Genomic DNA, 13296 nt, shown 5'->3' on the forward strand with positions numbered 1-13296 from the left:
TGTGTTGCACCACAAAATTTAAGCTGCATCCCAAATGGCACACTATACACTATGACAAGGGTGGACAACCCTGTTCCTGGAGACCACCTTCCTGCAGATTTCAGTTGCTACCCATATCAAACACATCTTAGTAGTAGCTTTCTCTGTCATCCCAAACAAGAAGGCACTGACTGAGTAATTGACAGCTGATATTAACCAATCATTCGCGTTCAGTGCTAGAGCAGTGGTGGGCCAATAACAAGAGCGCAAAGGCGGGGCAAGCATTACGGACTTGGCTTTGTTTACTGCAGCAAGTTGACATGACAACTGTTTTAAACCATTCCTGAGCGCTGCGTTTCGTGTTTCAAGTGCAGACAAAGAGCTTAGAGATGCATTCTGCGTGAATGTCTACCCAATCCGCGCATGTGGTAAACATTTTGCAGTAAAAACTGGTCGCACACAACAATTTTATACACTCGCAAAAATGCTCCCAAATATATTTTGAGGTCGCATAGATAAAATTTCGGGAGGATATGTGACCAAAATGGTCGCAATTTCGAGCCCTGTATATTATATATCCTATTATCAATTTACAGACTTCTTATTAGATATTACACCGTTCAATGTGAATACTTATTACTTTACGAAGAGCTTACAACCTACTAACTACATTTTGCTTTAAGAACATGTGGTGCAACCGAAGAAGAAACGAATTTAGTTACAAACTAACTAGTTACTAAGCCTCTAGTGTAAACTTTATGTTTCAATTTAAGCGAAAACTTATGAACAACTGGTGCAACTCTACCCAGGTGAACAATTAATGTGCAAGTTAATCAGCTGGAAAACTATTTTTTTTAAAGCCTAACATTTGCAAAGTAGCCTTCTTTCATTGTTAATTACAGTTTGACTGCCTCATCCACAATACATTTAACCACGCACCTTTTACCGTTAGTTTGCTATGAATGAATGATGTGCAGAAAGAAAGCCTCGCCCCCTATTCTATATTCAATTTCAGTTGGAAGTAAATCAACATACTAAAATAAAAGTCTCAGTAACTTTAGGTTCAAATCTAGTTCAAAAGTCGTTTAAATTGTTGTTTTTTTTCTTTGTTTTTTTATGTTAAACACACAAAAAATATATTTTTCTATAATATTTTTTCCTACCATGAAAGCCAAATGCTACTGGTTAAAATAATTTTTCTAGATATCTTTTTTTGTGATCAAGAGAAGAAAGAACCACTTTAGTTGATGGTGAGAAAATGATGAGAACTCAGAGTAAGGGATTTGAATTGAACTCTTAAACTTGAGTTTAAATTTGGCTGTGAAATTCATCCCACACACTTTGCACTGGCTAGTTTCACACAATGTGGAATGCTGAAAATATTCTGGCATTGAGCCTCATCACACCCAGTAATGTCATGAGATTCTCAGATCACTGTGGGAATGTCCTGCAGCCTATAATTGCTTCAGATCAGAGCAATCTTCTGAGATAAAGCTGTAAATATAGTTTTTATCTTATCTAAAATGTTCTTAAAAGGACAGTTCTTTAAAATCCTGTCATCATTTAATCACCTATCACTTGTTCAAAATTTATTTGACTTTCTTTCTTCTGTTGAACACAATATAAGATATTTTGGAAAAAATGCTGTTTTTTTGGGACCAATTGACTTCCATAGTAGTTTTTTCCTACTCAATGTCAATGGGTTTCTTCAAGATAGCTCCTTTTTTGTTGAACAGAAGAAACAAACTAAAAATGTTTAATACCATAGGATGGATAATAAATAAGGAGGTAATTTTCATTTTTGGGTGAACTATCCCTTTAAGTGAAGATTAGATGCTAGTGTTAAATTAGCTCGAAAGAGGGATTTACTTTTTTATTTTCATTCATTCATTTCATGCTAATAACCACATTACCGATGATGTTCTTTTAGTACTTTCAATTAAAAACAAAGCACTTTAGCATCAAATTGATAGTTTAACAAAGTACTAACTTTAACAAGCACTTACGAGTAACTTTAAGTACTTTATTTGTTGAGTTACAAACTCTTAATATTTGTAAAACTAGCCCATTTTTGGCCAGCATTTGAACATCCGGCCTAACCTGCGTTTTGTCAGCTTGGAAAATGTCTTAATGTCAGACTTTAAGTGCCAAAGTGAGTATTTTTCAGTAGAGGTTGAGGAAAAATATTAGAAATTCTGCCTATTTCTTGACCCGTGGAATTTTCAAACATGAGAATGAGTTTTCATTTTAAAAATTGTGTTTTTTTTGTGTGTGTCATGAAATCCCAGTGTTTAAGCAAAAGTAGGGCTGAATTTAGATTATCCAACTTGAGCAATTTGTGTTATTCACAAAATGCTCAACTTGCACCGCTTTATTCGTCCAAAACTGGTCATACGAGCCGCCTCAATTGCAGGATGCCTATTTACATCTTTGCATTGACTTAACATGTAAATCACTCACGCTTGACACTTTATCCATGTCTGATGTGATCGCAGCATTACAATGCATTCTCTTACACCATTAAAGAGTTTTGTTTTTATTTCAAATGTAATTCATTTCTGTGATTGCTGAGTTTTAGCGTCATTGTCAAAGTAATCAAGCTGCCTTATAATGTCCTGAAAAAACTCATATATATTCTTTAGAATTCTTCAGATATAAAGTTTGAAAGAACGTCCTTTAGTTGAAGAAGTAATCCTGCAACAATATTCTTTTCCATTGTCACTTGATTCATCGTTGCTGAATTAAAGTATCAATTTCTTCAAAATCTAAACCTTTTTAAACCTTAGAAACTGAGCTGTTTATATAAGACATCAGATGACATGGTATGAATTACACCACACCTTGAGAGAGCTTGGGAATTTCCTTGTTAACTATCTTGCTTTCATTTTGTCTTTACTAGGTCATGGGCAACAGTCTCAACCAAGAACAGGACACACCTGTTGTAATGTGAGAAAAGGTTTAGTCTTGTACGCATTAAAGTGTGTATGTTTCTGTCTCCGCAGCATCCCCACCATCCCTCTCCACATGAACGGATCCAGTAGTGTGAACTCGGCACTGGCAGGTACAACACTCACCCATCACACATGCCAAACACACCAAAGAAAATCCTCATAGTGATGCACTGGGCTGTCCTCTTCCACCTCCTCCTCATCATCCCTGAAACTGTTTCTTGGGAGTGTCAGTTTGAACCACAAGCGTTTCCCAGAGCAGTGATAGTCATGTTAGCTTCTTGAGTGAACTTGACACTAGTGTATTCACGCCACAGACTTGCGCTGTATTGATATTTTTGTCTTGTGTCACAAATCGCTTTATGACATTAGCAGCTTCACTGAGTCACCCGCGTGTGAGTTTTTTGAGTTTGGTGTGTCTCCAAAGAGCTTGCCTTTCAACAAGTTTCAGGTTAATGGCGCGTGTCTGGGGATGTTGGATATCTGTTGTTCTTAAAGCTGACAGCTGCGGCATGAAGATGAACGAGGCATTTAGGGAACAGAGAGACAGGTTTGGAGAGAAGTGACATTTCTAATTTAGTTTTCACTTGGCTGAGTTTTTGGTGGGTCTTGATTTGAAGTGATATGTGCACACTTGAATTAAATATAAATATATTTAGGGCTATATTTTAAGATTTGTGTGTAATATTGACATCAATTCGCTTTGTAAGATAAACTTGGATAAATAGATATTTGTCAGTCATTAGGGGTGTAACAGATCACAACCCATGGTTTGGAATACACGTGACCTGCAGAATAATACATTTTTTTACCTGTAGTATAATCCTAAATTTCGTATGATTGCCTCTTGCGTCATTTAAATCACATGTATAAAAGCATTTAGTCTTTCTGGTAAAATATAATGATCACAGAAGCAGTTGTGGTAAGTTATTCGAGATGTGGCGGGCTTCTAAGATTATTAAATATGTTTTCTGCAACCCAAGCTCATTTTGAAAACGTAGCCCCGCGGACGTTTCTGGAGGCCCAGGTACGTATGGCCGCATTTCGTTTTTTCAAACGAACGATACGGGGCGGCTCACCTCTGTGTGGAGGGCTTTCCCGCCACAACCAGTTTGTCCGGTTAATTTGTCGTTTTACGTTGGTGGAGCGGAGGCCCGGAGGAGGTGGAGCCGGCTGCGGCGACGACCAGGTTCGAAAACGCGGTCAAAATCGGATAAGGGCTTTTCTTTTTCTGGATGGCTTTTGTAAATCGTCGCTGGGGTAAAGGGAAGAAGGAGGAGGAGGAAGGTGGCTGGTTCGGCCGATTGGCCGGCCGCCCAGTAAATTGTTCAGCCATTCGGTCAGTCAGTCAGTTGGACAGACGGTCTCTCGACAGTGGCCTCCGACGGCTTTTTATGCGAGAACAGCGTGGGTGCGAATGGCGCGCTCCCGATAGGCGTTTGAGACGTGAAAAAACTCACACATCGCCCTCTCGTGGATTAGTGAAAACAAATACGTATCTCCCGGGACATATTTCGCAGCCTCCAGAAATGTCCGCTTGGCTACGTTTCTAGAATGAGTCTGGGGTGGTTTTCTGGCACTACTTGTTTAGCCTGCATTAATGCATTCACTGTAAGCTGCACGATTAACACCCACGCAACATAAATTATAAATGATGGTGATTTGCATATGTTTATTAATCCTTCAAATCGCTGCATTCAAATCTGTGTTTGAAAACCGCAAAAATCTAGAAAGAGATTTAGTCTTTAGTCTTTTGAGTTAGTCATGAAGATGCAAACAGTGAAATAACACATAAGTACTGGGATAACAGTTTATAGTTTAGATAAAACTACTGTTGTTTATGGTAATGATTTAAATCACCATCATATACGTTTAACTTGACGCTTCAAAATGAAAGTTGTAGGCAGCAGTTACATTATTTAACCAATAAGTGGCGACAACCAGCAATCAAAAATATGCCACTGAATAATTCTTCAAAAATGATCCCTCTAGCAATGAAACATGAAGTTTTATGAGTGAATAACTGAATCATTTGTTGAAAATGAGAGTAAAATAAATATGGGTTGTACAAATTATAATAATATATTTCTACATTTAGCGGTAACAGTAGTGAATTTTTTAGTACTGAGTATTTCACAATTAATTTTTATTCAGCTGATTATTTCTTCATTCTATTTTTAATAAAATTACAGGTTCTACGTTCTGTTTTTTAAAACCAAAAGTGTTTGCAGTACTGTTTCTGTAATAAATGGAAAGCAAATGACATTTTTCTCCTCCCCTTTTTTAGCTGCCCTGAAAAATGGTCCGATCCAAAAAAAAACATAATGTGACCCGAACTGTGAGATTTGTGATCTGATACACCACTATCAGTCATACATTGTCAAAACTAGTGACAAAAGAATAAGAAACTGTAGTGTAAGATTACTGTAATGGTACTAATAAAATGTGAATACTCTATGAGCAGTATTATATTTTTAACATGAATGAATCCTGTTGGTTTAAATCTCAAATATTTTAACTGAACATTGTATATTCCACAGCCAACCACACTTCTAACATGCTCAAAGCTTTTAATTAAATGTAAATTCAATAGTTTTAACAGTGAACACATTTATGGTGATTATAAGCAAGTTAAATTCAACTAATTTTAGATGCAACATGTTAAGATTTGCATTTAAATTTCCATGCATTTGCTCTACACAGTACTGGGTTGCGACTGGAAAAGCATCCGCTGCGTAAAACATATGCCAGAATAGTTGTCGGTTCATTCCGCTGTGGCGACCCCTGATAAATAAGGGGCTAAGCTGAAGGAAAATAATGAATCCAGATTGTTTAAATCTCATATATATTAAGTAAATGTTGAATATTCCAGAGCCAACAATACATCTAACATGTCCACACATTTTAATGAAATGCATTCAATTGTTTTTAACTGTGAACACATTTATAGTGATTCAAAGCAAGTTGAAAGAATTCATTTTGAAAGCGATCACTCAAATGCAATGAAATTTATGTGTGACTGACAAATATGCATTCACTTATGTTTATGAATTTCTTAAACCTGTGTATTCCAAATGGATGAAAGCATTATATACAATTCTAATTAATGCATTAATAAAAGGGTTCGACCAAACTGACAAGTCTCTCTTCATTCCCTAAACTTCCTGATAAGGATTTTTCTCCAGTACAATATTTCAGAGGATTTTAGTTTAACCCTTGTTCTTGGTGGTTCATAAAAATCAAGTCAGCAGCTACCAGCACTTTGACAGTTTATTTAAAAATCATATACAGACAAAAGAAAATGAATAATTATGATCCTAATGATACACTGAGATCTTATGAAGTGAAACAATCTGTGCATGAAAGTGAATGTTATATACATACAACGGTATTACCGTTAATCCACAGCCTCCACCAACAGTCGTGACATTGTCATGCTGATGATACACTAGGAAACATTTAGAGCAAGGGTGTCAGACAACTTTGTTAAGTTAAGCCATTAATGGGCAACCACATGAGACACAGGTCAACTAATTTGGGCAATTGGTCCCATTTTATATTAAGTGGCCTCAACTAATATGTACGTACACTGAAATTAATCATTTGTTGCAATGTACTTATGGTGCAAATACATGTTTTACATTGTGCTTATGCTTGATTTAATACCTGAATGTAATTACGTCTGTTAATTACATCTTTAATTGCACTGTTGACCTTTCCTTACACCTTAACCAACCCTTAAACCTACCCACACCACCAAACCCTATTCATAACCCTACCTGTATCCCACCTCAAGAGCACTTGAAATAATCTTAAATACATTATGAACACAGTAAGTATATTGTTTTTATGTTTGGATATAAGTACATAGTAGTTAAAGACACTTAACATAAAGTAAGACAGGGACACTGCGCTGTAAAAAATGATATTATCAATTAGTCCTGACAGCTTTTCTTTTTAGGTCATTATAATTTATTAAACTAAGTAAATCATGTTCTAACTTAATCTTATGAGTTACGCAAGCTGTTTTATGCCAGTTTAACAAAATATTAGTTCAATGGGTTAATTTTATTAAGGCAACCAGGATTTCTTAGCGTGGATCCAGATACAGTTTTGTTGCCCATTCTTAATAGGAAAGTAGCCAAAGCAAAATCACTATGCAATACTGTCTTGCAGCATTACTTAAAAAAGTTTCCACATGTATCATCAGCATTGGTTTATTGATCTATATACCAAGATCCATATTTATTTGAAATATATTGTATACAGTTGAAGTCAGAATTAATAGCTTTTTCAACATTTCCCAAATGATATTTTTAACAGAGCAAGGAAATTTTCACAGTATGTCTGATAATATTTTTTCTTCTGGAGAAAGTCTTATTTGTTTTATTTCGGCTAGAATGAAAGCAGTTCTTAATTTTTTAAAACCATTTTAAGGCTAATATTATTAGCCCCCTTAAGCAATATATATATATATATATATATATATATATATATATATATATATATATATATATATATATATATATATATATATATATATATATATATATATATATATATACTGAATTTTTGTCTACAGAACCAACCACTGTAATACAATCTCTTGCCTAATTTCCCTAACTTGATTAAGCCTTTAAATGTTACTTTAACCTGAATACTAGCATCTTAAAAAATATCTAGTCAAATATTATGTACTGTCATCATGGTAAAGTTAAATCAGTTCTTAGAAATGAGTTATTAAAAATACCATGTTTAGAAATGTGTTAAAAAAATCTGCTCTCCGTTAAACAGAAATTGGGTAAATAAAATATACAGGGAGGCTAAAAATTCAGAATGGCTAATAATTCTGACTCTAAATAATCAAATAAATATGTATTACTTGATGGTTGTCAGTCACAGTGAAACACAAACTACACTTCACTTGTCTCCATCTCGCGGACATTTCATGGGGCATAATTGTCATCATCTGCTGATGTTTTGTGAGGTCTGTGTGCCTGCACCAACTTGTGCATGAACAACAGCACACCTTCAGTTGAAACGTTTACACCTGGTGTTAACAAGTGGCTCAGGTGGAGGATCTGGATCTGATCACAAGCGGTCAGCTGAGATGCATTACTGTGTTCCGACTTTTTTTTTTTTAATCTGCATCTTTTTATTGCAAGTGCTCAGTGATACATGAGCACTTTTAAAGGGTTAGTTCACTCAAAAAAATGACAATTCTGTAATTTATTACTCATTAATACTCATGATGTTCCAAACTCATAAAACCTTTGTTATATTTTTGCAGCACAAATTAAGATTTTAGATTAAATTTGAGAACTTTCTGGCCTGCCAAGGTCCAGACGAAAAACCAAAAGCATTGTTAAAACATTCCATGTAATTTCAATGGTACAAATGTAGTTACTCATATTTAAGTGAAGTTTCACAAACTAATTTCAAGAGGAGTATGATTGAGCACGACTGGCTTTTCATCTGTAATCTGTAATAATCCAATCAGAGTGATCCAAGCTTACTATAAATGGATTGTTTTCTCCCTATACTGCTCTATCTTCGTTTTGGAAGAAAACCCCCTTCCACCTCATCTCCTCCTTTTCCTCCCTTTTCTAAGAGGGAGCTCTCGAGACCTACCTGATCTCGGATCCCCTTATATGCTATTGATCAGGCGGGAGCCTTGGGCTAAAGTGTTCCCAAGCACAGGGTTCTCTCCCGGGACAGCATACGAAACCTATAAACGCTAAGCATATCTAAGTGGTAACTCTTGAAATTACTATGTTCAGCTATGTCTTCTGCTTCAGATTAGAATGCACATTTACTATGACCAATACGACTATTTCGTGTTGCTATTCTGACCAAAACAACAAAACATTATACTTTCTATCATAAACGTGCACCCTGACCTGACGCAGAAGAAAAGAACAATCATTTTTACAGTTTTCTTCAGCACACAAAAGTGTTCTTGGAGCGTCATATGATTACATTCGAACTACTACAGTCACATGGATTGTTTTGATAGTGTTTTTGCATCTATGGAGGGTCAAACTTTAGGATTTCATTTAAGATATCTTAATTAGTCGTCTAAAGATGACAGAAGGTCGTTGGGGTAGGCCTGTCACAATACCTTTTTATTGTCGTTCAATATATTGCACCAAAATATATTGCGATTAACGATGTTATTATCATTTTAGGACCATTTTATGCTTCTCATTATATAATGCCAAAATGATTATATAATATATATAATAGCGCTTTTTACAATAATTACTAATTCAAAGCAGCTTTACAAAGGTGCGCAATATTGCTTTACAATCTATTTTAGTAAAGTCAGTGTTTCCTATAGGATTTTTTTTCAGCTGTGGCAGCAGACTCTGTTGGCCATTTTACACAGATCTACCACTACATGTGGTGTTATTTCATTGACAAATGTCGTGGGCGCAGTATTAAGTCGAGATCGCATTCATGTAATAGCCTACGAGCATGTCAATCTCTGCTCGAGTGCCAATTTATTCTGTTCGTGCACAAAACTTCTCGCGCAAATATACACTGCTCAAGAGCAGCTTTTCTTGCGCACCCTCAAATAAACGCGGCTGAAGTGTGATTTAGTGCGTTTATGTACCGAGTATGTCTCCAACATTTATTAGATTTACTAGGAATATTTCTGAATGACTTATAGACTGAAACTCCTATAGACTTGCGGAGCGGACCACGGCATTAATGCGTCCTGAAGTAAAGTGAAACGGCTATAAACTCCAGCAAGATAAAGTCATTATATGCAGAGCCAGAGACCTTTATCTATAAATAAAGTATATTATGGAAACTGTGTTCATCATAACTGAAAGCTACGCCGTGTTTGCTGGCCTCACGCACCTGTCAGTCAGTCAGCACGTAACCTTAAAAGGGTTAAACAGCACGCACATCACTACAACGGTCACAGAAAAGTTTGCGCTGTTTTTATTCAATTACCTTTTCATATGTTTTCGGTGCGATTTTAACCTGCTATTTAAAAAACGACCGAATATTTTAAATAAGAAGCTGTAATGTATCCGTGGCGGGATGCACTTTGGTGTGGCGCCCCGCCACGGAACAATGAATGTAGCAGAAAACATGAAAGTTACAATCAGATATACATTATTGTATATAAACATATTTAACCTGCAGTTTTATAGCATATAGGTGATGTTTGTCTACATGCAACATAATGCAAGCACATTTTTCCAAAGAACACGCAATATTTTATTCTTAAGAATATTTCATTTAATTATAGCCATTTTAACTATTTAATAATTAGGCACTGGAATCAAAATGTGAAATTGTATATATTCTAAACAAATAAATAATAATAATAAATGATAACCAAAAAGTGCAAGGTAAAAAGTAACAGCGGCTGGGATATCTACTACTATTTTCAGCTGTCAGGCACCCACAATGAAAAATACTACAGTTATTAATGGTAAATATTATATTGCTTTTTAACCATACTAACACTGACACCTCTAATAGAGATCGAGACGTTTACAATATGCTAAAATGTTGCTAGTATTGTTATTTATGGATATGGGATTTATTTAATTGGCTCTTCAGTGTTTGAACTAGTAGTAATGATTAGTAATGATTAAATCACACTGAACTGAGCTAAACTGAACTGAACTGAACTTAAACACTAAAACCTGAACCACACTGTTCCAGTTACTATGACCATTTATGTGAAGCTGCTTTGACACAATCTACATTGTAAAAGCGCTATACAAATAAAGCTGAATTGAATTGAATTGAATTTTACATCAACAAAAATGATAAATGTCATGTCCATGTCCGATAAGTCGATATATTATTGATATTGACTATTGTGACTTTGTGGGTTGGAACAACATGAGGTTGGGTAATTAAGAATTTAACAGAACTTACATTTTTGGGTGAACTTACCCTTTAATAGTATGAACCTGGCTTATGGATGTGCGAGAAAGCAAATATTAAGGATGAGGATGACAACTGAAATTTTGATTGTAACTGATGTTTGTAATTACAAAGAACTATTGCTATCAGATCACACTCGGTTAGTAGGTGGAGATTAGGTGATCTTTTGTGGCTGTTCGAATGTATTTAACAGCCGCACGAGCTTTCGACTATGAAAGTAATCCAATTAAATCTTCTAACAACTACCTCTACAAGTGGACAAGCTCAGTTTTGGATCTTGATTACAGCCATTTCCACCGCTTGTGGTCAGATTGATTAAAACATAGACTGACGTTAATGTCAGGTGGTACTGTAGTCAGCATCTATAGGTGGAAGTGTTTTCACACTGATACTGTTTCCTCTGAGTAGCTCCTTCAACTTTTTCTTGGCCTCATCAGAGCATGCTCCACTTGTGGTTGGCCTCTCCACTCTTGGCTCATTACTCTTCCTTTCCTTCACTCCTCCTCCTCCTCCTCCTCCTGCATGTCTCCACATTGGCCTCCGGCCGCTCCAGGCATGGCTTCCATTTTGATGTCAGCCGCAGGACTGGGAGTTCGCCTCATGACCGCCCCCTTCTCCCAGCGTGACTCCAGCATGCCCACCAAAGGCCAAGCCAGCTCCGTTAAGAGGGCAAAGAGACAGTCCAGGACAGGTAGTTAAGCACCGCCAAACAGCTCGACCGCCCGACCGAACTTGCCTTCCGCTGGTCTGCAGCTGCTGTCCTTTTTTGTTTAATTGCTGTTTTCCTCTCCATTCTACTTTCAGTTTATGTTTCCCCTATGGGTTTAGTGCTGTAGGTTTCTTCTGACATCCCAACATGTTTTTTTTTGTTTTTTTTTGCTGTTTTTTTTCCTCCCGCTTGCTTCAGTCGTCATGTTTTCACCCATTTCACGTTTATGCCCTCATGGTCACGCTGTCTTGCTTCCATCTTCCTGATCACATAATGAATGCACTATTGATGGTATTTGGCTTGACACCTGCCTGCTCACCTGCGGGACACCGCTGACTGATTTCTTTTGTGGAATAACAATCCTTCCCTGGTCTGTTTTATATATTTTTTGTTCCTCTAACCCTACATAACCTGTTTTGTTGTTTTTAATGCCATTCACTTTAACTTCTTAATACAGAAGATGGATGTTAGGTTCAGACTGACACTCACAAGTGATTACTTTTTTTTTTATTCTTTAATATCGGCATACTAAAAGATTCTAAAGACATTTTCTGTATTGGATTGTTGCTATGTTGTCTAATATCTTGAAAAACTAACATTTAAAGGGATTGTTCATCCAAAAATGAACAATTTCGTTTACACAGGGATCGTTCACTCCAAACTGTAGTTAATATATTGGTTCCAAACCTTTATTTTTTATTCTGTCGAACACAAAAGATGATGTTCTGAAGAAAGCTGAATAAAAGGTAAGCGTCGAGATCCATAATAGGAAAAACAAATACTATGGCAGTGCAGGGTTGCCAGCATTTTTTTTTTTCAAAATATATATTTTTGTGTTTAACAGAATAAAAAAAAAACTGGTTTGAAGCAAGTGAAAGGTGAGTAAATAAAGACAGAATTTTCAGTTTTTGGTGAACTGTCCTTTTAAGGTTTGTAATCTCAGTGTTGCCCGATTCACACGGGGCTTTGGCGACAACTCTTGATGGAGGGCTTGTCTGAAGATGGGGCTGGCGCGATCGTCATAGCAGCATCAGCCAATGATAGCCTGGGCTGGCGTATTTGCATAAAGAGATCTGATTAACTGACGCTTCTGTTGGTGCTTTAAAGGTTGAGAATTTCCCAACTTCTACAGCGAGCAATGCTGCTGAAGCAGCACCGATGGATCCACAGTTCAGTTCGGCAATGCTTGACGTCACTCATTCAAAGTGAATGGGAATCGTTGATGCTGACGCCCCGTGTGAATGGTGCGTTATTGATCTGATTTCTGATTGGGTGAAGAATATTTTGTAAACTGGCTAATAAGTGTGTCCCCATTATTTGAATTGTACATTCATACACTGAATTACTGTGCTGCTAAAATACAACATAAACCTGACGTTGCAAAATATGGTCAAATTATCCTGGGTTATTACTACACAATACTTTTGTCTGTTAGGAGGATAGACATTGACTCTTAAATTCTTGTTTTTCAATTTCCGGATAGAAACGTATCGAAACAGCATTTGCTGTTTTTTAATGATGTATTAAATGTATTGAGACGTCATTGAGAAGGCAAAATTAGTGACTGATTTTCTGAAACAAAAGCATAAACGATTTATATTGACTGCCACGCTTTCAGTAAAGCCTCAAAACAGAAAGAAAGTCACTTAAAATTCCAACTAACAGCACAGATGCTTTTCTCTTGTTCATATCTTTTGTACTGCTAAGGGTCAGTATCACAGATATAAAGGACTAAAAAATGGAACC

At 36.3% G+C, this 13296-nt stretch overlaps 1 protein-coding gene across 1 annotated transcript in view; it reads left to right on the forward strand.

The window, feature by feature from the left end:
* Positions 1 to 13296, forward strand: part of dtx2 (deltex 2, E3 ubiquitin ligase) — a gene marked incomplete in the record, with an annotated part of 61013 nt that overhangs the window by 10722 nt on the left and 36995 nt on the right. The window contains 1 exon segment of the mRNA NM_001127307.3: positions 2982 to 3040. Coding sequence (NP_001120779.3) covers positions 2982 to 3040 — 59 coding nt within the window.

This window comes from Danio rerio, chromosome 5 (assembly GCF_052040795.2).
Source record: "Danio rerio strain M-AB ecotype USA chromosome 5, GRCz13ab, whole genome shotgun sequence".
In the NCBI taxonomy this organism is placed as follows: domain Eukaryota; kingdom Metazoa; phylum Chordata; class Actinopteri; order Cypriniformes; family Danionidae; genus Danio; species Danio rerio.